The 23,046-nt window shown below is 38.5% G+C and overlaps 2 protein-coding genes across 7 annotated transcripts in view; one reads left to right on the top strand and one right to left on the bottom strand.

Annotated features, from left to right (window-relative positions):
- FANCC (FA complementation group C) overlaps positions 1-6,182 on the bottom strand; it is an 88,176-nt gene extending 81,994 nt beyond the window's left edge. Inside the window, exon 1 of one of the 2 annotated variants that reach the window (XM_090130618.1) lies at positions 6,100-6,182. Coding sequence is in view for 1 of the 2 variants with exons in the window: in XM_090130617.1 (XP_089986743.1) it covers positions 5,351-5,383 (33 nt within the window). In the remaining variant the exon portion in view is untranslated. Of the gene's footprint in view, positions 1-5,350; positions 5,836-6,099 lie in introns of those variants that run through there. The other variant, XM_090130617.1, reaches the window with a different exon arrangement.
- LOC149912975 (uncharacterized) lies at positions 5,835-20,825 on the top strand. 5 transcript variants are annotated; one of them, XM_090130622.1, is made up of 5 exons: positions 5,835-6,286; positions 6,367-6,448; positions 9,311-9,353; positions 10,443-11,900; positions 19,552-20,825. In XM_090130622.1, the coding sequence occupies exons 1-4, from the start codon at positions 5,861-5,863 to the stop codon at positions 10,465-10,467; spliced, it is 576 nt and encodes a 191-aa protein (XP_089986748.1). In that variant the 5' UTR covers positions 5,835-5,860; the 3' UTR covers positions 10,468-11,900; positions 19,552-20,825. The 5 variants fall into 5 exon arrangements, 4 of the variants coding, with proteins under 4 accessions (XP_089986748.1, XP_089986747.1, XP_089986745.1 ...); XM_090130621.1 differs by having other exon boundaries at positions 10,440-11,900; XM_090130619.1 differs by having other exon boundaries at positions 9,311-11,900.
- The last annotated feature ends 2,221 nt before the right edge of the window (positions 20,826-23,046 follow it).

Here is a 23,046-nt window from a genome sequence, read left to right as displayed (position 1 = left end):
CATGGATTATGGGATAGTAACTTTGGCTTAAATTTTCATTATCTTCTTCTGACAAATAGTATCCTCTCACATAGCTTTACGTAAGCCAATGCAAAAATGTGAATGAACTGCAATGACACACACAGAGTCACTTTTGTGCCAAATACAAATTGTACTTTTTCATCTAAACATTTACATGTCGTTATCACTGTCTTCTCCTGCTTAAATTCACAGTTATGCATTTTTAGTGTAAACTCAGAAGTATAAAAGGCTTTCACTATCCTTTTCTCTACAGAACATCCTGAGAAAGAAATCTTATCTGAACATACAAATAATCATCCATTCTCCATTAATGAAACTCCTCCCCAATTAACATTTAATTTTATATTGCTCGAGTGGAATTCAGAGAAAATTATTTCCTTGGAATGTAATTTCTCTGCAAAAAACCCTTAGCTAGAGATGAATTCATTTTTATCATGGAATGTACATCATTTTTCTATTCCAGAGTTCCAACACTCTACTACCAGCACAGAGGGGGAACATGCACTCCAATCCTTGGAAAATTTTTTGCTTTTTATAGCTTTCAAAACTTAAATTTTTGCCATAAACAAAAATTCAGTAATCTTCTTCTTTCCAAGCATAAGTAGAAAATAATGAAGAGTAAATTGTACAGAGCAAATCAGAACATTAGTCTCTGTAATGGAACAGAGAGCAACATATTCCTTCACAGTAGGATATCAAGGAACAGAATTAATTTCTAGCTGTACACATTACAATTACTAGAGAAATAAAGCCTAAAAAAGCTCTTGACATGAAGTCATCTTCCTGCAAATGGACTATGCACAAGATTCTGCAAATTGATAGCATGTTTCATCTTTGTTTCACCATTAACAAAACCGAAAAAAAAAAAAAAGGGAGGGGGGGGAAGAGTTTGGCAATCTTTCTAGACATAGAGCAGAAGAATGACTAGAGTCTATTAAGTTGCAACGAGTATGTTTCTTTAATAGCTAGGCAACTTTGTTAAATCCATGTTTTATCCCTGACTTACACAAAAATACAAGAAGATGAGAGACATGGTCAGAACTCTCAAGCACAAGTATTTGAACATCACTAAAACATCGCTTATGGTAATGATACACAGTGCTAATTGTGCAGTCCATAAAATTGACTTGCTTCTACAAAGTGAATCATTCTTCTTAAAAAGTTTATTGAAAAAAGAACCTCTAATATTTACAGTAGTAAGTAGTATGTAGTAACGAAGAAGATTCCTTTAACTGAAACTTCAACTCTACAGTGTTAAAGTATTTTTAGATAACCATGCTAATTGCAAGGAAACAGAGGCACAAACAACTTGCTCGAAGTCACTAAGAAAACAAATGACAGGAAGTAAAAGACATGGGCTTCATACTTTCTAATCCATTAACCATAACTATTTGTCAAGGATTTCCTCAAGTATAGGCTACTATTCAACTTAAGATTTTCAAACACAGAATAATAATACGGCACAAGAGTTGCAGTGGTGAAGGGCAATATTATGCCCAAAAGAAAATGACCACATAACAAACATGGAAAGTATTTTCTTTTCAGATTTTATGACACATGCTCTATTTTGTATGGATTCAGTGTGGTAAGTGTAAGTAAAAACATACATGTTTATTCTAACATCAGTTGAGGCCACAGTAATTCTGAGAAAAGCATTCACATAGTCCACAGACAGTATAAGCGAGTCTGCAAATGAAAGAACAATTCTTTTAGGCCTAAGAAAAACCTGCCAGTCAGACATTTCTGTCCCCTTTCCTCAATTACCCACACCCAGAAATGGCCTCAGAGTAAAAAAAAAAAAAAAAAAAGAAAAAAAAAAGAAAAAAAAATCTTCTGAATAAAGATGTATTTATGGCACTAAGTACACCTGACAGAAAAAGAAAAATGTATTCTTCAGAAGAATAAAAAATAACTTCATGATACCCACATCAACATTTACACCTTTTTGTTGTACATTATTTTAACACACTCCCACAGACATTTGTCCCTTGAGTCCATTGACAAGGTTTCATGCTATTCACAGGCATTAAATCAGCCCATTCATTCTTTGCAAATAAGAAGAGATAAGTTCCTCAGAAACATAGAGAGCAAAGGCTTTCAGTGATTCACTCAGTCAAACTTGAACTACAGGAACAATTGACTGTGCAGGCAGCTAGACTGGAGACACAGCACTGACATCAAAACTTGCGAGGCACTCATCTGGGGAATTCTTAAGTCAATTATTCCTGCATATTCTGTGCCTGCGTGCTTTTTATTGTGCTAATAGTGAATCCTGTGATTTATCAGTAGGATTTTTTGTCTCATCTGTTCATAAGAACAGTAACAATCTAACAATGCCACCCATGGTAAGAAATTAAAGCTGTATAGTTTTGGTACTACATGGGAGGAGAGTTCCTTATCAGTTAGGGCCACCTGATGGTAGATGACCAATTTTAAGGCATAACATATGAAAACAGTATTAGATAGTGGTACATCTCCTGGCCAGTCCTACTTGGACTTCCGCATATATTGATTTAGACGTGTATCAAGATACTCTTATTACACCAATTGCATGGAATATTTCAATACTATCACAGAGTTAATCTAGTTTTATAAGTTTAACATATCTAGGAAATCTACCAGCAGGGAGAAAGGTCAATCCTGCAGTTTGGCTCCAGGATTCAGATGCCTGGAGTGCTATTTCCATTTCTAACATATCTTACATATGACAATAAAGTTGTTCAGTTCTCCAGGGCTTTTTCCTATTCTGCCTATACAGAAGCCTGTTAGTACTGCTCTAATTTCCAACTTTCAACTACTTTGTTGTTGTTGTTATGTTTTAAACAAACTAAAACAGCACATTCAAAAACATCCAATTTGCCTGCTTTCCAAGTGCAAAAAATTTACTCCTCTGAAAGAATCACAAAATCCTCAGTGGACTTTTACATTCTTAGATTATCATAACTGATGCAGTGCAGACTATATCTAGGCAAGTATTTATATTGTTACCAATAGCATCTACACAATTAATGACTAGTAAGTTTATACAGCTATAACTCAGGGCATTACTTATCTGCAGAATTTCTATTAGAAGTTAAAAATGCACCCAAAACCAACAACAACATATACATACACACAAGTCAAATGTCATAAATCTGCAACCACAGATTGACAGTTTAAAAATTTAACAGAGACGTCTTGCAAATAGGGTAAATCTGATAAGTCCATTTCTTACTGTTACAGATAAAAGACCCCTTCAAAGAAGTTAGAGACTCTAACTCAAAAATTCTAGTGTTTAGAAGACTCAAGTTATAAATATTACATTAATGTAGATTTTTCTATTTATGATTATAATACTCATGAGTATTTTTGTATCAGAGATATAAATAATGATTATTGTATATCAGTTGTCATAGCCACCTAAAAATCACTATGTCTATACTAAAATGCACAAATAAGTAAAAGTCCAGCCTATGCACAGCACTGATTAATCATCTTATTAATTACATCTATGATTAGTCTTACTAAGTTTTAAATACTTTCAAAAGAGCCACAAACTTATTGGGACAGAACAACATATTGTTATAGAGAATACTTAATATATTCCAAATTCCTATAATTTTAAAAATAATTTCACTATTCGGTCCTAAAGCACAGAAATTGGTGGAATTTACCACTAAGTTTCAAAACAGAAAGGGTTTTTTTAAATTCCAAAGCTACATAAAAGACAGACTTCTTAATGAATGTTACCATTTTAGCAACATCAATAATAACAGTAGTTATTTACAATAATATCAACCAGAAAAACAGATATGAGAATACATACTTGGGTGAAAGTTGTTTCATTAAAGATTTTACATGAGTTACAGCAGCTGCTCTGCTGTTTATACACATAAGTTCCTCTCAGCCTGCCACATTTTTACCTATTTTTTCTGATCGGTTTGTTATAAAGCATGTTGTACACATTAAAAAAAAAAAATGATCTTACAAACTGAAGGGTTTTTATTTTGTGCAATATATGCATTTGCCTGAAAATGTCCAAAACATCTCCACGTAAATAGAAGGACTGTAACATTTTCTGACTAATTATTTCAGGAAACAGTTGTTTTACCCATTACAAGGCTCTTCACCCAGCTTTTGGAATAATTCTTGGTCAAAAACAGCACCTTCACAACTGTAGGTCAATATACCGTAACATACATTTTAGGGAAAAAGAAAGAAAACTGGTTCAATACATGGCTTAAGAGATGGCGGCTCCAGAGTACTGAGCATACAAGGTCACTTCATTTTGAGGAAAAAAAAACAACTGGCCACTTTCAAATGGGTAACTTCACTTGACTTAACTAACTATCAATAACATCAGTCTCAAAAAAACCAAACTCATACTGTCTCTTCTGACATTTCTACCCTGAAGGGACAGCATCCTATAGTTAACTCAGCATACAGAGAGGCCAGCTGGCCCGTATATATGGGATCACTCGACTAGAGGACTAGTGCCAAACAAAAAGTTGAACAACAGAGTTTCCACCTATCACAGTCTGTTTCACTCTGTATGCAATGTCTAGTAAATATATAGGAATAGAATTGCTTTTAAGGCTTCTGTCCTGCTTTCAAACTTGCCTAAAACTGGTTGATACATTCAATTTTTAGTAGCTAAAGGTAGGAAGACGTCAAACCATGTAGGGCCTAGTTTGCATAGGAAACTAAAAAAGCATAGAAACGATCATTAAATCTCGACTGTAAGATAAATCTGTAACTGTAAGAAAAAAATACAGACGTCAGTGTCTGCTTCAGACTCCCAGTGCCTATGTTTTCCAAGACAACTCTCCTCTGAGGGGCACATACAGCAGAGCTTGCACACTCCTTACAAAACCAGCCATAGAGAACACGTTATGATGAGCATTCAGCATGCCTGCTTCTATCCAAGAGATGGCAGTGGTGAACAAACATACGGAGGGAGGAAAAATACACAGTATGCTGCTAAAAACTTAAGTCAACAAAGTGGGCTTTCCAGCAATGCCAGAATTTAACGGAAAGGAGATTTTCATTGACGACTGACGTCAGCTCACAACATAACTTGATAATATCTCAAATTCTGCTGGAAATAACATGCAAGTTATTCTGCAACACAATTTTTTAACCTCGGACAGAGAACATGGACATGAATGAAAAAAAAGCAAAAAAAAAAAAAAAACCACAAGGCAATGGAGAAAGCAGATGAATGATCTTCAATTTGATGGTAACAGATAGAAAAGCTCTACTTTCACAAAAAAAAAATAAAAAATAAAAATCAAGGATTCTGAATGGGGAGAGAAAAAAAGGCTTCAAGTCATTGATTACTTTTACGTACTGGAAAAATCACCAAATTCTCCATATTCTCCATGTTTTCTGTTGCTAGAACATGATGTCCACGAGAGTTTACCTAAAGTAGGATTCATCACTCAAACAGAGCACTAGAGCTGTTATCTCATTTTAGTTATTCTTCCACACCAAAAATAGTGCCCTGGAAAAACCTGTGGTTTAACTAACCACATTTGTGACCCTAACCCCGAAACGGCTGATTCCTTCTCTATTCGTTAGCAGCAGGTCAGACAGGCCATTCGCCTCCCACAGGTGTGGTGCATGTTGTATACATGCACTGGCAGATATATAGCACAGCCCCCGCTGTACACCACAGGCGCTCCACAAAAACACACCGCCCCGGCCTTGTTCCACTGGAACAGATGCCTGCCCGTGTCGGGTTGCACAGCACAAAAGCTGGACATCTGCTGGATCAGGAACTGAGCCCGTTAGGAACCCAAGTCCCTAAAAGCGCGCGCTGCAGCATCTGACCGCTCCATTTCCACAGCCCGTCCAAGGAATGGGAAGCAGGAGGACGAGGGCAGCAGCGGCACCGCGGCCCGGCAGACGCCCGCCACTCGCCAGCCCCCAACACGCATGCGCGGACCCTCCAGCCGCGCCACCTCCCCGCCGCGGGGCGCCGCCGACCACCGACGGGGGAGCGGCGGAGAAGGGGCGAGAAAAGGGCGTTGTTCCCTCTCTTCCCTTCCCCTCTCTTCCCCTCCCGCCCCTCGACCCCGCCCACTCCTCTCGGCTTACCCCGCGGTCCTGCTCGCGCCTCCGGTTCGGAATTTTCGCGCGTTCCGCCGCCGCGCAGCCGGCTGTGACAGCCGCGCGCGTGCGCAGAGGGCGGAGCCGGCGGGGGAGGGATGTGGGTGGCGCGGCTGTAACGGCCCGGCTGAGCGCCCGCGGGGGGTCGTCCCGCTCGGGCTTCCCTTTGCTCTGCGTGGGTTGAAATGACGGCTCGTCAGCCCGCGTGTGCCTCGCGACCGAAGGCCCAAACGTTTCTGTTTTCTGTGTCCGCAGGCGCTGCTCCCTAGTGCTGCAGCACTCAGACCTGTGCGGGACTTGTGTGAGGGTGAACTGGGCTCCCTGGCCGTTGGTATCGGTGGGTTAGAGATGATGAGGTGGCCCCAGTAGATGGGTGTGCCTGCCCGTGGCCCAGCTTGCAGGCCCTCGAGGAATAAAGTCAATTTTGACCTCTCTGGTCAGCCTAAGCTTAAGTGCTAAATCTGCTAAACCTGTTTGTTTTGTCAGCACCAACAGACTTTGTAGCCCGTGTGGAAACGTGTGAATTGCGTGAGCACTGAAGTTCTGTAGATAAGAAATTTTGGGTTAAATCTTTGGGTTAAAGATCAGGTTTGAAAGAAATATGCAGGGCAGCATGCCTTCAAGTTGTTAAAAGAGACTGAGTAGTAACTTAAAAGAGCTGCATTATGCGATGTAGTATTCATATTCAGCACTAGGAGGGGCACTCAGATGTGCTCTGGAGTACTGCGTCCAGGCTTGGGGCGCCCAGTACAAGAAAGATGCAGAGCTCTTAGAGCAGGTCCTGAGGAGGGCCACTAAGATGATGAGAGGGCTGGAGCACCTCTCCTGTGAGGAAAGGAGGGAACTGGGCTTGTTTAGCTTGGAGAAGGCCCTTGGGAGACCTTATTGTGGCCTTCCAATACTTGAAGGGTATAAACAGTAGGGGGAATGACTGCTTACAAGATGGATAGTGATAGGACAAGGGAGAATGGTTTTAAACTAAGACAGGAGATGTTTAGGAGGTTTAGATATTAGGAGGAAGTTTTTCACTCAGAGGTGGTGACACACTGGAACAGGTTGCCCAAGGAGGCTGTGGATGCTTCATCCCTGGAGGCGCTCAAGGCCAGGCTGGATGTGGCTCTGGCAGCCTGGTCTGGTGGTTGGCGACCCTGCACATAGCAGGGGGTTGAAACTAGATGATCACTGTGGTCCTTTTCAACCCAGGACGTTCTATGCTTCTATGAGAAACTTGTGGGACTTGTGAAACTTGTGCAACATTTATACCAAACTTTTTGTTCTACCAACAATTAGTCTGAATTAGCAGGCTTACAAATATTAGATATTCAAGAAGATTTATCCTCTGCATAAACTTTAAAACTGTATAAATTTGTCCAGCACTGCTAAAGTTGTTTTCTGCTTTGAATGTAAGCTGAACTAGATAAAAACTGCAAATGCCTTACTTTCATTTAGCTTTTGTAGTCTTCTATTCAGATTTTGCATGATGTGTCATCTTTTCCTCTCGTTGGTGCTTTCAATTTTCTGTAAAATGAGACACAATCTCCTTCCATACAAATACAAATTCAGCCTAGCCTATGTAGTAATAGGTCCATAATTCCTACATTACTTTATTTTCATTTAGTATTACTGAATTGCCGGCACCTGATGAATTAGAAGGGCTCAGCTGTAGAAGTTCCAGAGTACTTTTTTGGGAAACAGCAATTGCTCATCAGGCAATCCACCAAGATAAACTGGCTAGGATGTTTCCCACACATCCAGCACATCTGCGCAGCACAGCTCAGAGCTTTGGGTGTGACACCCATATTCACGCTGTGAGTCCAGTTCATAACTCATACAAGTCTTCAATCATTCTGTGCCTTCCCTTTCTTGTCAATTGAAAACATGGGAGAATTTCTATTTGTTTTCTATGATCAGTCATGTCAACACTTCCTTAAATGTCAACAAAATTAATTATTTAATTGCTGAAACTGTTCTAACACAGTGAAAGAAATTTGAGTGCAAGAGGATAAATAACATCATTTTTTATATTTCTGACTGGGTATGTTTCATGATTGCCCAGTGTTTATTTCTATTCCATAGTCAGAGAGTATCAAAAAACTACCATTGATAATCAACCTGATGCCTATACCATTAACAAAGCCAGTTTTCATCTCCCTATGCAAGGACCCATATTCCCATTTGCATGCACACCCAAACATATGGGCAAAGATCATTGTAACGTAACAGAAACTGTGAAAAATAAACCCAGGAGGAAAAGGGAAAAAAAAAAGAAAAAAGAAAAAAAAGAAAAGAAATTTAAGAAAGTCATGAGAAAGAATATAGAAGACAGATGTTTAAAAATAGGAGTAAAAGTCATAGCAAATGACTAATATGCTTAAATTTGCATAGGTGAAAAAAACACTTGATAGTATTACCTTCAAATGACCCTTATTTTAAGTAGCTAAAAAAAAAAAAAAAAAAAAAAAAAAGAGAGGCATTGATCTGAATAATGAATTAGGTAGTACAAATCAAGTGAATGCCAATACAAATTTATGCTACTTCAGACATTTTGAATTCAGTTTGCCCCTCTAGTACATTTAATAAATGCAAAACATCTGAATGTTCAAAAATATTATTGGGACTATTTCTCATAGCCTTGATCTTTAACAGCAGGTACTACTAAGCATACAGCTAACTCAACCATACAATTTCAAAGGGAGAATTACTAGTAGTAAATATTTGAACCTTCTAAAAACTTATTCTGTTAAAACTCATCAGAGGTACAGGATCATTGAATCACAGAATCAGAAGGTTGGAAATGACCTACAAGATCATCTAGTCCAACCATCCTCCCATTACCACTGCTACCATAAGCAACAAAACCTCATCTCATAACTCCTCATCCAGACACCTCTTGAACACTGCCAGAGACGGCGACTCCACCACCTCCCTTGGCAGGCCATTCCAGTGCCTGACCACTCTCTGAGAGAAAAAGTTTTTCCTCATGTCTAATCTAAACCTCCTCTGGTACAACTTCTGGCCATTTTCTCGGGTCCTTTTGTTGCCTGGGAGAAGAGGCCAAGCCCCTCCTCATCAAAACCTCTCTTCAAGAAGTTATAGAGTGCAGGTAGTGCTGCTACAGATAAAAATGCTATGACTTTGAAATCTGAACATGTCAGAAAGGGTTTTTCTTGAGAACATAGCAATTTTCTTCTTTGCTTAGGCATGTTACAAAAGCTGCTTGTGAAATTCTGCGCTTTGATGAGGTATGTGAGATACTACGCTTTGGTTCAGGGCAAAATTTCATCCTTATATCTTTTGGATAATAGTAATCTGGTAAGAGAAAATTCTTGTTTTGGAGTAAAGAAAGAAATCCATCTTTGATGGGTTTGGGGAAAAAAAAAACAACAGCTGTTTGAAGCTGCTTAGATGTTTGAAATGTTAGAATAAATACTTGGGAAGATAGACTAATGGGACAAACTGCAGGTGAGACACTCCACAGTGCATGGTAAATATAATTTATCAGTGCACGTGACCACCACATATGCAATATATTTTGCACACGGTGCAGTCATTAGCTAAAAAGCATGTGCCGCTTTAACTGTTGAAGAAATGCTGCTTCCAAAAATGCATGTTACCAGGCAAAATGCCCTCAGACCCCTTACCTGAAGCAAACACGCTAAGTATCTTCACCTAACTCTGGGTAGTTCAAAACTTTGCTGCAAGGCTACAAGGAGCTAATATATCCACTGAATATACATTGTAGTCCTTTACAAATGGAACTGGAACTGCTCAACTATTAGTGTGTCAAACATAGTGTCAGGAAAAGTCAAAAGGTTTCCCTTCCTTCCGGGGAACACCGCAGTGTGTAACATGCACATATGTACACATATATTATGTTTATCTATGTTCATGGCTATATATATATAAATATACATATCTATGTATAACACAAATAATGGGGAACTGGGGAGCCCCTGCAGGATTCCAAAAAATTGTCTGTGGATATGTCAACAGCATTTTATGCTCCTCGAACTGAACCTTAAGAATTCCTAGTGTTTATTACAGCTATGCCTTTTCTGCTTCCCATTCTAGTACAAAATATATGTGCACAAGAATAAAATTTGGAACTTATACCATGTATCAATCAATTAGCTAATCTTTACACTGACAAGATTGTCATAATTTGTCTTCTTGTACATCTTTTCTATATATGTATTTTCAGTACACACATTACTTACCAAGCTGAAATATTTACCTTGGTGATTAATTATATTTCTGTTTCTATAAATTTCCTCATGGATACATATCCTGAGTATAATTCCTATCCCTGTACGTATCTGCACTCTCAGCAGGTGCTGTAGAGAAAAACATGAGTGAAGCTGATCATTCCCAAGGCGTGAAGAAAGCAGCAAAAGATAAAAGACTTCCTTGATATCCTGCTGTTTGTGGAATGGGTGAACACTGAAGCATTCCCAAAGCTTTGTCCACAGGAGCAATGCACAGTGCATGGGAGCTGAGAGCTTATTTCTGTGGTATTCCCTGCTGACACTCTGAAACATTTCTGTGACATACAGGAGGAGTATGAAATACTTGCTGTGGAATGGAAAGTTAATGACTTTGCTGTGACCTGTTGTTGACAGCTGTTAGCAATATGAAATACTTCATTGAGAATTTCAGTTCCATGTATGTGACTGTATTATTTCTTACTGTATATACCTAGTTGAGGTATCTATGCGTACCAGAACATGAAAAGTTCTAGCAAAAGTTAAGATAATAAAAAGGGAAGCACTGATTTTATTGGCACCAATCAGGTGCAAATCGACAAAATGTGATAAAGATCATGCCTGAATGAATTTACAGAGGTTTGGAGGTTTGGGAAACTGCCTGTTCAGAGTCAAAATCTAGCTAAAAAGCTTTATATTCTATTGTGACTTACATCATCTTTCAAACAAACGTCAAATATGAAGCATTACATTTTAGAAAATGAAATTACCAACATAATTAAAAGTACCTCAGTAAACTCTAAACCATCAGCCTCCAAAAGTCTTTAGTATATTTTTACTTTGCAAACTTGGTTATTACAAGTGAGATTAACAAATTTAGAAATTAAATTTCAATGAATTTTTCTTCAGAGTTTGAATTTATCCACAAGAAAGTTAAGCTCTTCTTGAAGCTAACATTTCAAGCAAGCCCATGGAAAAGTAAAATGTTGCAAGTAAAACAATTTATTATTTCTTATTCCATTAAGCCAGAAATTTTGAAACAGAAAAAAAGTAAAATTCATATACGTGAGAGGTATGCCTCAACTTTTCATAAAATGATACAGATCACTAACTGAGACAAAAGCAAAATGTTGCCATGTACTACTCTACTGCTCAAAAAGTGCAGCAAAACACAGTCACTGTCCCTCGGGGAAAGTGCAAGAGGGAGAATACAAGGAGAAACTGTAAGCATGTAAGTGGATAAATTTATCTTAGGATTGCATTTTATCATCTGGATGAAACAGATGTATTAAAAGTAAAAGCACAGTTACCAAACTGGCATAATTTTGTTCAAAAAAGGAGATTGCCTTTTCATCTTATGTCCTGTACCTTTCCATCAAAAGTCAGAATAATTTCTGTCAAAACCAAAAGATCCATAGTGTAAGGAAGAGAAAAGAGAAGAGAAGAGAAGAGAAGAGAAGAGAAGAGAAGAGAAGAGAAGAGAAGAGAAGAGAAGAGAAGAGAAGAGAAGAGAAGAGAAGAGAAGAGAAGAGAAGAGAAGAGAAGAGAAGAGAAGAGAAGAAAGGACCATAAGATGCAGGAAAAAAGGTTTGGTGGAAGAGTGGAAAGACAATGAGATGTTATAAATCTTAGGTTTGAATCCAATCTCTCATGAAGTAAGTCATCCTTAGATAAGTTTAAGAAATTATCGCAATGGTCTTCATTGTTAAACATTTGCTGAATGTTTTATGCAATCCTTTGCTCACAGTCAGGTAGGTCATTTCACAAGCCTGGCCTTCATGCCTTCAATTATTACCTATTTCTTCAGTTTAGCTGATCTCTGTCACAGAAAAACAGGTCGTAAGAATTCCTAAGGGATTATTTTCAAAATGGAAATATGACTGAATATTAAAGTAACTACCAAAATAGTTAAGCAGCTCTATAGAGTTGTATTCATTCTGGTGTTAATCAAAACAAGGTTGAAAAAATACAGGTCTGTAGTCCAAAACAAGAATTGCAATTTGTGGATTGCTTGCTTTTCTCCTTCATTCTCTGTACATTAACTGAAACCTCATATTTCTCATTCCTTCATTTAGCTTATTGGACACTACAATATGGTGCTTCTTTGACCTTCCAAAGGAAATATAACTCCAATATTCCAGTGCCTTCACTGCTTCTTTAAACAGTTTGTCATCCACACTCCTTTGCCTGCAATATTCATAGTTGCAAATCTCTGGAATGCATTCTTTCATAAATCTCCTCTCAGTTGTTTTAGCAGTCCTTCTTCCTTTATTGGTATTAACCTTTCTTTAACCTTGTCTATCTTCAGATTTAGTCCTTTCTTTATGACATCCCAGACAAAATATCAATTTGTTTTCTATCATTCTCTCACTGAATAAATGTTCCTTTGTTTCCTTTATTTCCTCACTGCCTTTAAAATATTCTGTAATTTAATAGGTTGAATACGATGCATAAGTGATAATAATTTACATGCATGTAATACATATAGTCCAAAACTACCTTGTACAGCTTTGTACAGGTTCAAAAAAATCCAGTTTTAGAGGCATTGCTTCAGATATCTGCGTAAGGGAAAGACGTATATACAAATACATAATATGTAGTAAAACAGCAAAGACAAGAAATGAATTATGATGATTGAGAATATATATTACTGAACTATAAAGTCAGTGTGAATTGTGTTGAATTATCACAAATCTGAGCACTGCACAGCCAAGCTAATAATAAAGCTATCACACATACAATAAATCTAAATGTACTAAGAAATATGAAGTAAGAGACAAAAAAATCTCATAATGCTAATGTTTGTGAAATAATCACAAGATTAAAATGTAGGGTTTGTTGCTCCATATATACTTTTATTAATTTTGTAAAGAGTTGCTTGTCCCTTCTTGTCTTGTCACCCACAGTGTCACATCCCATATTTTCTGTTAATGGTGACCCTGGAAGCTCAGTCACTCTTTGAGTTTTAACTCAACCCTAGTATTCAGCTATGCACTTCATTACATTTGTATATGAGTACTTCACTTCACAGGGCATACGTGAACTCTAGGAGCAGCTACAGCATTGTTAGAGGTTACTTTATATTTAATCCTATAAAATAGTTGTGTTTCTTTTTCATGAAATAATGATATCAAATAAGAATCCAAGATAACAAGCTGAATCGTCTCTCCACTAGGTTGTACCAAATGGGGCTCACAATAACCTGAAATTAAATGGAATCAACCTTAACTATTGCCTAAAAATCTCTTATCTGAACTACACTAGTCTGGGCAAAACGTGATAAAGAAATGGAGAGTGAAGTCCAACATACTAAGCTATGGCATGTCCATCTGTTGGGAGCTTCTCAGTTCTCTTGTGTCAGCCTACCTAGTTGTGAAGGCAGAGGTGGACAAGGGAGCCTTTCAGTTTCCAATAGCTGAGCTCACAAAAACCACTGAATTTGAAGTGACCAATAACAGTAAGCAGTTCTACAACCACGGATAGCAGCTCAGACTTGATTATCTATGAGCTGATGCTGCCAGTGGATGACCTAGATAGCTATACAGGTGGCCTGATCCACTATGGTAATTTCTTTTAAGCTACAGTTTGTGCAGATGAGAATGGAAAAATAATTAACATTCCCCAAACTATAATTTAAACATTTTGAAATACTAGCTACTCTCTACTCCCCACATACCAAAATCCCTCTAAATTTCTCACTAATGAGGCTCTTCAGATAATCAGGTTGTGCAAACTGACTGAAAGGATAACTATGTTTGGAAAAAACTCAAGATATTGGTGTTATTTGACTGTAAGAGAACAGGCCTTGATCTCCATGATCATCCATGATCTCCACCTGAAATTAAAATGCATGCAGCCTGACTTCACCAAAAAGCTGATGACCTGAGCATCCATTTCTGTCCCATCTAGAAAAGTTATCTTCTCTCACTAAAGCCACAGTGCATAAGCATATCATAGCCAATAAAACTACATTTAAAACAAATTAATCAGACGGTGAATTTTGTGAAGAGCGCGTTGAAAGAACAGTGAGTCTTCCAGGTGGCTGAAGACATTTTATTTGCTTCCTCCAAGAGGAAAATCTGTTTCCTCATCTGTTAAATGAGAATAATGATATTGTCATTGCAAAATGCTCTAGGAGTGAGTACATGATGTGAAAAGGAAGTCCAATCTTTATCATAGAATAATAGAATCATAGAATCACAAGGTTGGAAACAACCTGCAAGATCATCTACTCCAACCGTCTTCCCATTCCTATTAGTACCACAAGCTACTAAACCATATCTCACAGCTCCTCATCCAGATGCCTCTTGAACGCTGCCAGGGACAGCGACTCCACCACCTCCCTTGGCAGGCCATTCCAGTGCCTGACCACCCACTGAGAGAAAAAGTTTCTCCTAATGTCCAACCTAAACCTTCTCTGGTACAACTTCTGGCCATTTCCTCGGGTCCTACTATTTGCCTGGGAGAAGAGGCCAGACCCTTTTTCATCACAACCTCCCTTCAGGAAGTTGTAAAGTGTAATGAACACTATCGAACAGTCAAAAAATAGTTGAAAGATAAGAATGAAGAAGAAACAGCAAGAAGAAAATACAAGAAGTCTGTTCTTTTAAGGAAGTCTGAAGCCACTGATAAAAACATTTTTTATGGTTATTTTACCAGCATTAGCAAAACATAATTTAAAATTGTTGAAGAATCAACTAGTTCTTGTTAAGAGATACACATCGTTATACATTATAATTATATATATTTATATAATATATATTATATGTTTATAATTATTATATTATATATTATTAATATACAATGTATTGGATGTCTTACCAGGCCAAATAATGATATAATTAAAAGGATATTCTTGTCTATACAACACAATTTTACCTGCCAATTGGATTTGACGTCTTGTGTAACTGAAATCTCGTACAACTTTATGCTTATCATTGGTTTCTCTTTACATCTACATGATAAAATTCTTCAGCCTACATGTGCCAGTAGTCATTTATCAAGTGTAGGATTGCGATAGGTCTATAGAGTCAACCTTCCCTCATTCACAAATAGGAAAGAGGCTGGCTTATTAATCACTTCCTAAGAGTTTGTTTTGAGCTCCAGAAGCTCCGTATTTCTTCACAGTGAAGCTGCATGCCTAAGCTCAGCCTTGGCTGGTAGTTTGGTGAAGTCCTTGATGTTGTGCTTATGATTCCAGCAAGAGACAGTGCAGCTGGTATGCACACTGTTCAACACAAGCTTATCTAGTTTTGCAAAATCAGAACTAACTTTCTCAGCACCTCACTAATACTTGTGGTTGAATGGAAAATTGTGGTCTAAATCTTTAACCATATTGTTGGAGTTGAGCAAGCCAAAAAATTTGGCATTCAGTCCCCTGATTCTTACGCTTTGTATTTCACTGAGTCTGTATCTTCATCCTTCTGGCTGTAAATATATCTGCAGATATTCTTGGTGACATGGCAGAAATTAGATTTACTTGACCCAGATCAGCTCTTTCAGTAATCTGTTGCTTCCCTCCTAATTCCCCTGCAGCATGGAGACACTGCAAATAAGGCTGTGCTGCATTAGATATAGCACTTGTATGATAGGCTTACCTGCATATTTTTTCTGCATGTTAATGCTTTGATGGCAGATATTTGAATGCTTTTGACATGTTTTCCCAGAAGATAGATAAATATCCACATTGTTCATATCTTCCTGACCAAAAGGCAGAGGTAGAAGAAAGTAATGCTTCTTTAGCCTACAGCCAGAAACTCGTAGCTGCCAGTCAAGACAACCCTAAAGGTGCCTAATTTATCAGACACTTAGTAAGAATCTTCTTAGTCCTTTCTATTACCAAACAGGCTATTTTCCCAGCAACAAAAGTTTTCTTAGCATACTTTTTTCAGGTCCCCCAGCTTGTAAATACTTTGGAATCCTTTCTGAAGGAAGGTACTATATGCATTTAACAATAATTATATTTTCTCTGCTAACAGTTATTTACAGTCCAGATTGTCATGCAGTTAAGCTGTAACAATCAAGGAACAGAGCGTTTCCTAAGAATTAATGACTGACTGGGCAGAGTTTAAAGCCTAAGGTACAGCCAAAGGCTATTAATTCCAGCTGGTCATTAAAAATCTTTCGGAAATACCTTGCTCCAAGGTCAGTATTACTGTTAAAACAAATGTAGGCAGATGGATTTATTTCAAGGGTTGCATTTTCAGTTGGTATGCATATGGCTTTTCTGGAGAATTTACACCTTCTTAACATTAACCAGCCAATTACTTGAGTCACCTCTCAGCATTCCAGTCTTCATACAGTTTTAATTATACTTATTATGAAAAATGGAAGCAAAGCACTCTGACTTTTCAGGTTAGTTTCTGATTATCATTTCAGATCTCTTAGCAGACATAGGATGTTTTTTTACCTCCCAAGCAAACAAACAAAATCTTTGCAATGTGCATATATTTGCCAAGAAGTACATACTCCATCTTCTCCTCATTATCTGGTATGTTTGCACAACAACATGATCATTCAGAATACCAGCTGGCCAATGGGCCAAAATGAAAATTTAACAGAGGCAGGATTTTATAGGCTTAAACAAGAGCCTATAAATAACAAATAATTCTGTTTAAAACATATTCTGGGAAGACAGTGTAATAAGAAAATACAAGAAAATACATTTGGAACTGATCTGCTGTAACATAAAAAAAAGCACTCATTGGAAGTATTCCTGCTTATATGTGGAGATGGGAATTGTGCAGTTTTGAATAAAATAGGAATTGAGTTAAGTTCTACAAAGTACTGAATAATTTTTAGGTCTTATGTTTCAAATAGATCAGTTATCTTTCAGGATAGCCATCCACACACTGCTTTGTACTTTTGCAATATTCTGATTTGAAAAACAAAAAACAAAAAAACCCCACAACAACAGAGTAAAAACATTGCTACTGAAATATTTTGCTGATATGGGGCAGAAGGAGGGAAGGAAATTCTGGAAGTTTAATAGGAAAAAAAAAAAAAAAATCACATATTTCATAGTTCTATGTGTTAGTGCACAAAAAGCCATGGTACACACATAGCTAAATCTTCTTGCATTGCCAAATGTATAATATTAAAGTCTTTTATCTCACTACTGATTTTCAGACTACAGATAAGACAGCTTACCTGAAGCTTTTGAGTTTGAGTAGTTCATAAAACCAATTCTGTTTTTGTCAAATGAAGGAGTTTTTTTTCACAAAACTTTAGCTCCCTGAGCTATCACCTTTTCAACAAGGTGGCCAGGCCTTGGGCTTCAGGCTTCATCTTTACCTCTTTTGGTAAGATGAAGGTACGTATCAACATATGCCTCCTACTTGTTGTTGGAAGCACTGTCAGTAAATAGCATAGTTCCTAAAGCTAGTCGTCCTTCTAGGCAAACAATGTTTCAGCATTTTCATAGGGAGCTCAAAGACGCAGAGCAAAAGATGGTTCCAATAATTTTGTCAATGTCCCGTTGCACTACAAAATCTCATGGTTTTTCTGCTGAAACTCTTGGAAATATTTGCTTTGTTTTCATACACACGTGCACACGTACACACCTCAACCACCATTCCATCCGATTTTAAGATTATTTGTACTGACAAGGAAGTTTCTTCTATTTTTGTCTCAAAAAGTCTTCAACATCTCAACAATGTATATGCTTCCAAAAGTCCCAAACACATTCTCCATTGAGCTTGGTAGGATTCAGAGCAAGTTCTAAGGTACAAATACTGCAAACAGTTACACATCTGCTTAATTTTACAGACTTGAGAGTACCCTGGGAGTTAAGCACTTAATAAACATTTGCAAAATTGAAGCTTAAGTGTTTTTTATCGTAATACATTATTAAGCATGATAGTGTGATTGTCTCCTGTGACTGTGCTATCTGTTCAGCGTGAATTTTCCCATTCTGCCACCAACATCTGAAAGCAGTAGCCAGATGCAATTCATGAAGCCAGAGCCCTAGCCTGAATTTTAGACACCTTAAGAAATTCAGGTTTCTGCAGAAAAAAAGGTACTTTCCCAGTTTAGTCTGAAATAGTTGCAAATGCTGCTTGTGCCTGGGCATGAATTATGGACTTTTATACACTGTTTGGAAATCTGTGCTTTTAGAGTAAGAGACAGTGTATATAAAATCAAATTTGGGCCTTCTAAATGTGCTTTCGAGATGAAACATCCACCCATCCGACATTAACTGGATAAGTTGCAGCAGTTAGAGTGAAAGGATGCCAAGACTAAACTATTTACTTAAAGGATTCCAATTTGTCCGAGCACCAAATGGTTTAAGTCTCTCAACCAGACAATTAATAATAAAACCACCATTCCAAAATGCTGTATAGCACCCCAGATGTATACCCAAGTTTAGCTCTATCTGATTGTCCAATATGTTGCACATTGCTCTGAGCAAAAATTTCTTACCAAATGGATAGTTTCAACCCTGAAATCTGTACCAGACATTTGGGATGGATAATGGAAAAAGATGTAAATGCCTCTAGGTTTTAAACTGCAGCTCATCTTTCTGCAAACAAATACTTGGAGGGAAAAAAAAAAAGAAAAAAAAAAAAGAAAAAAAACCTTTGAGATATTTCTTGTTTTAACTGGGATATTCCAAGAACTAACACTTCAATATTAATTAGAATTCAGTCAGACCCCTTTCCTTGTGAGGAGATGTCACTCAATTGGATAAAAAATGATTTTTATTTTACTTTTTCTAAGCTGAATATGTTGCATCAAAATAAAAGGAAGCGTTCTTGTGTCACTGCACATTAGCATTTTTTCTTTCTATGTCTCCTGACAGCCATTAAGAGGGCCAGACTCAAAAAGAGTCTTAGCTCTTAACATGAATGAAAGAAGCAAATTGAAGCAAGCATAAATAAGTGAAAAACATAGGAAAACATATATGAGCAATATGAGAAATACTAAAGTCACAGAGTCTAGTAAGCAGCATCCACTAGGTTCTTTTCATAATTCTGATTCCAAATGAATATAAATGATTGATGCTTGCATGGTTATGTGATCAGGTTTCCTGAAGGATTAAAATAATCTGTGCCTGAGTTCTTATATTATGCTGTAATAATAGAACTACTGATGTTGTTAGAGACCTACTGCTCCACTGTCACAAGTGACTGTCACAAGTCCATGGGGCCAGATTGAATCCACCTGAGGATGCTGAGAGAGCTGGCAGAGGTGATTGCTGAGCTGCTTTTCATCATCTGTCAACATTTCTGATAAACAGGTGAGGTCCCAGAAGACTGGAAGCTTGCCAGCGTGACTCCCATCTACAAGAAGGGTCATAAGAAGGATCTGGGGAACTACAGGCCTGTCAACCTGACCTTAGTGCCAGAAAAGGTAATGGAGCAGATCATACATGGCATGTGTGGGACACCAGGGGGACAGGCCCAACCAGCATGGGCTCATGAAAGGCAGGTCCTGCTTGACCAACCTGATCTTCTTCTATGATTGAGTGACCTGCCCGGTGGATGAAGGAAAGGCTGTTGACATTGTCTATCTAGCGTTCAGAAAAGCCTCCAGGCTTTTTCTCCTGGAGAAGTTGGCAGCACATGGCTTGGTCAGATACACTATTTGTTGGGTAAAGAACAGGCTGGAGGATGGGCCCAGAGAGTGGTGGTGAATGGAGTTACATCCATCTGACCACCAATCATGAGTGGTGTTCCCCAGGGGTCAGTCAGTTTTGGGGGCTGTCCTGTTAATATCTTTATTTATTATCTGGATGAGGGCATTGAGTGTGTCCTCAGTAAGTTTGCAGATGACACCAAGTTGGGAGGAAGCACTGATCTTCTTGAGGGTGAGAAGGGGTCCTACAGAGGGATCATGACAAGCTGGGTCATTTTGCAGAGACCAATGGGATGAAGTTTGGCCACAACAGCTCCAAACAACCCTACAGGCTTGAAGCAGGGTGGCTGGAGTGGGAGAGGAATGGACCTGGGGATACTAGTCAGTGCGTGGCTAAACACGATCCAGCAGAGTGTCTGAGTGGCCAAGTAGGCCAACAGCATCTAGGCTTGTATCAGAAATAGCTTTGCTAGCAGGAGCAGGAAGTTGATTGTCCCTCAGTACTCAGCCTTGGTGAGGCCACCACTCGAGTACTTTGTTCAGTTTTGGGCCCCTCACTACAAGAAAAACATTGAGGCCCTGGAGCATGTCCAGATAAAGGCAATGAAGATGGTGAGGGATCTGGAGCATAAGTGTTAGGGAAGCAGATGAAGAAACTGGGACTATTCAGTCTGGAGGAGACTGAGGAGAGAATCTCTACAGCTGCCTGTAAGGAAGTTTTGGCAGAGTGGGGGGGCAGCCTCTTCTCCTACACAGCTAGCGATAGGACTAGAGGAAATGGCCTCAAGTTGTGGCAGAGGAGATTCAGGTTGGATGTTAGGAGAAATTTCTTCTCCAGAAGAGTGGTCAGCCACTGGAATGGGCTGCCTGGGGAAGTAGTTGAGTCACTGTCCATGGAGGTATTCAAAAATTGCTCAGATGTTGTACTAAGGCACATGGTTTATTGGGGAAATATTAGTGATAGGTAGATGGTTGGACTAGATGATCTTAAAGGAATTTTCAAACCTTATTGATTCCATGATTCTATTATCCAAACTATTATATATATATAATATCCAAAATAATAGTTTGAATATATACCTAGCATAGGGATGAGTTCCAGAAGGTGGTATACATATCTTGGAGCACTTCAGCATTCATCAGAAATGCATAGCACCCTCTCTGACAGAATTTCAGATATAGTTTTACGTATTCCGAGTCATTTTCAGATCTACCATCTGTATTTCACCTCATGTGCCTTAAAATTATTCAAGAGAATCTAACAGAGATGCTTTGGCGTTAGACCCCAGGATGTGCACAGATCGTTACAAACAGCAGCATACAAACTGTACATTTAATAGAGGCAGTGTCTTCTTTCAGCAGCTTGAAAGGAACATGCAGTTTTCAATTTCATACTCTCTAGTGTGCTGTCATTCTCTCTTGCTATGATAACAAACTGCTTAAATGAGCATATGCCTAGACTCATTCCATTCTTTTTTACCAGAGGTACAAGAGGTAGAAAACCACACCAAGCCACATGTACAACCTATCCCCACAGAAAAGCCAGTGCAGCAACTGTCCTCTAAACGACAGCTTCCAATACATCCCTACAGTGATGCTTTTTCACTACATTTTCCAAAGTCTTTGTTTTTTCACATCTTTATCCTGCTTGATAGTGCAGGAGGAATGGTATGATGGCTGTTAAGAAGATGTGTATTCTTTGGAAAAGGAGAAATGTGCCTGCTGGACCACAACCCACCGCTGATCTAACACTAAATTTCAATGGGAAACAATCAAACATTTGTCCCAGAATCTATGCAAAGAAGACCTTAAAGAGAAAATTACCGAGAGCAGAGAAAATAATTTTATGTGTCAGGGTGGAGTGCCTTCTATTCAAAATCTTTTTCTTCTATTATACATACATAAGGAAGCTAACAGGACTATTTGCAGTGAGTCAGTGTCCTTCTGTTCTGCTATTTGTACCCTGAAGAGATGATTTAAAAGAATGGGAGTGTGGGAAGGAGGTCTGCAGACTCATATAGTCAGTAGGAAGGGACATAAGAAAATTTTTAGAGAGAGTTAGTGAAGCTGGGCCCCAGTCTAGGACAGTCATCTGGAGCCTCTTCATCTAAGCAAACCTTCAGGAGTTTGCTAAAGAATAAAAACTTAAACAGAAACAGAATATTAAGAGATGTCCACCAGGAACATCATCAGCCACAAGAAAATTCCCAGGTGCAACTTACTGAGTTTTTGAAGACTTTTATAACATTTCAGAACAAAAAAGCACATGCAAAAATATGAGCCTACCTGGTATTTTTCTTGGCCTCCATGCTAGAATAACTTGCCAGTAGCAAATTCCACACTCTGAAACCACAGTTCTCTCTACACACTCGTGTGTTTCCCATCACACACACACACACATAGACACACACACATCGCATAGAAAAACATTCAAAAAGCCAGCATCAACATTATAAAAAATATCCCCCAAAGCAAGTTATCACCTTCCCTATGAGCGGGAACACTAGGCTCTTATGCTCAGCATCCAGGCACAGCTAAGCCTCCCTTGTCCAGCAGAACAGCACCCCTTGTCATTTCATACAAACTTCAAATACACCTCTTAAAGAAACTTTTGTGAGTCTTCCCACGTGCACTCAGGTATATTTCTCTCTTGTTTCACTTTTTTTGCTGTTTTCCTTCATTTTCTGCTGTATGGCTCACAACTCTTTGCTGTTCTCTCAGTATGCACTCTCCCTGCATCTGCAGAGACTAGCAAGTAAAAACAAGAGCATGTGTGCGTGTATGTAAAACTCTTCCTAAGACTCATGCAGAACTGGAACCATGCAATGCTTTGTGAAATGTACATGCAAAGCAGAGAAACAAGACAAAGCAGAAGAAATTCAGATGACCCTTTCTCAGAGAACTCTCTTCCCTGAGAGGCTTTGTGGAGTGATATTATTAGGGGATTCCCCCCACCTTCAATTTGTACTACCTTACAGGTTCACAAGAGATATGGTACTTCCACACCAGCTTTTCCCACTGGCTTTTTAGAGAAATTCCCTTCTAGCATTCAGGCCACGGATGTCACCAAGCATTGCTGCATTTTCCAGCCCATGATAAGCCTTGCTGGATGCCTGAGGGACAGCTCTACGTGGACATACAAGTGGGGAGCATGAAA

The sequence above is a fragment of the Phasianus colchicus genome, chromosome Z, assembly GCF_987193195.1.
Source record: "Phasianus colchicus chromosome Z, bPhaCol1.hap1.1, whole genome shotgun sequence".
Taxonomy (NCBI): domain Eukaryota; kingdom Metazoa; phylum Chordata; class Aves; order Galliformes; family Phasianidae; genus Phasianus; species Phasianus colchicus.
The sequence above is the reverse complement of the archived record's forward strand: the minus strand, read 5'-3'. Positions and strand labels throughout refer to the sequence as shown.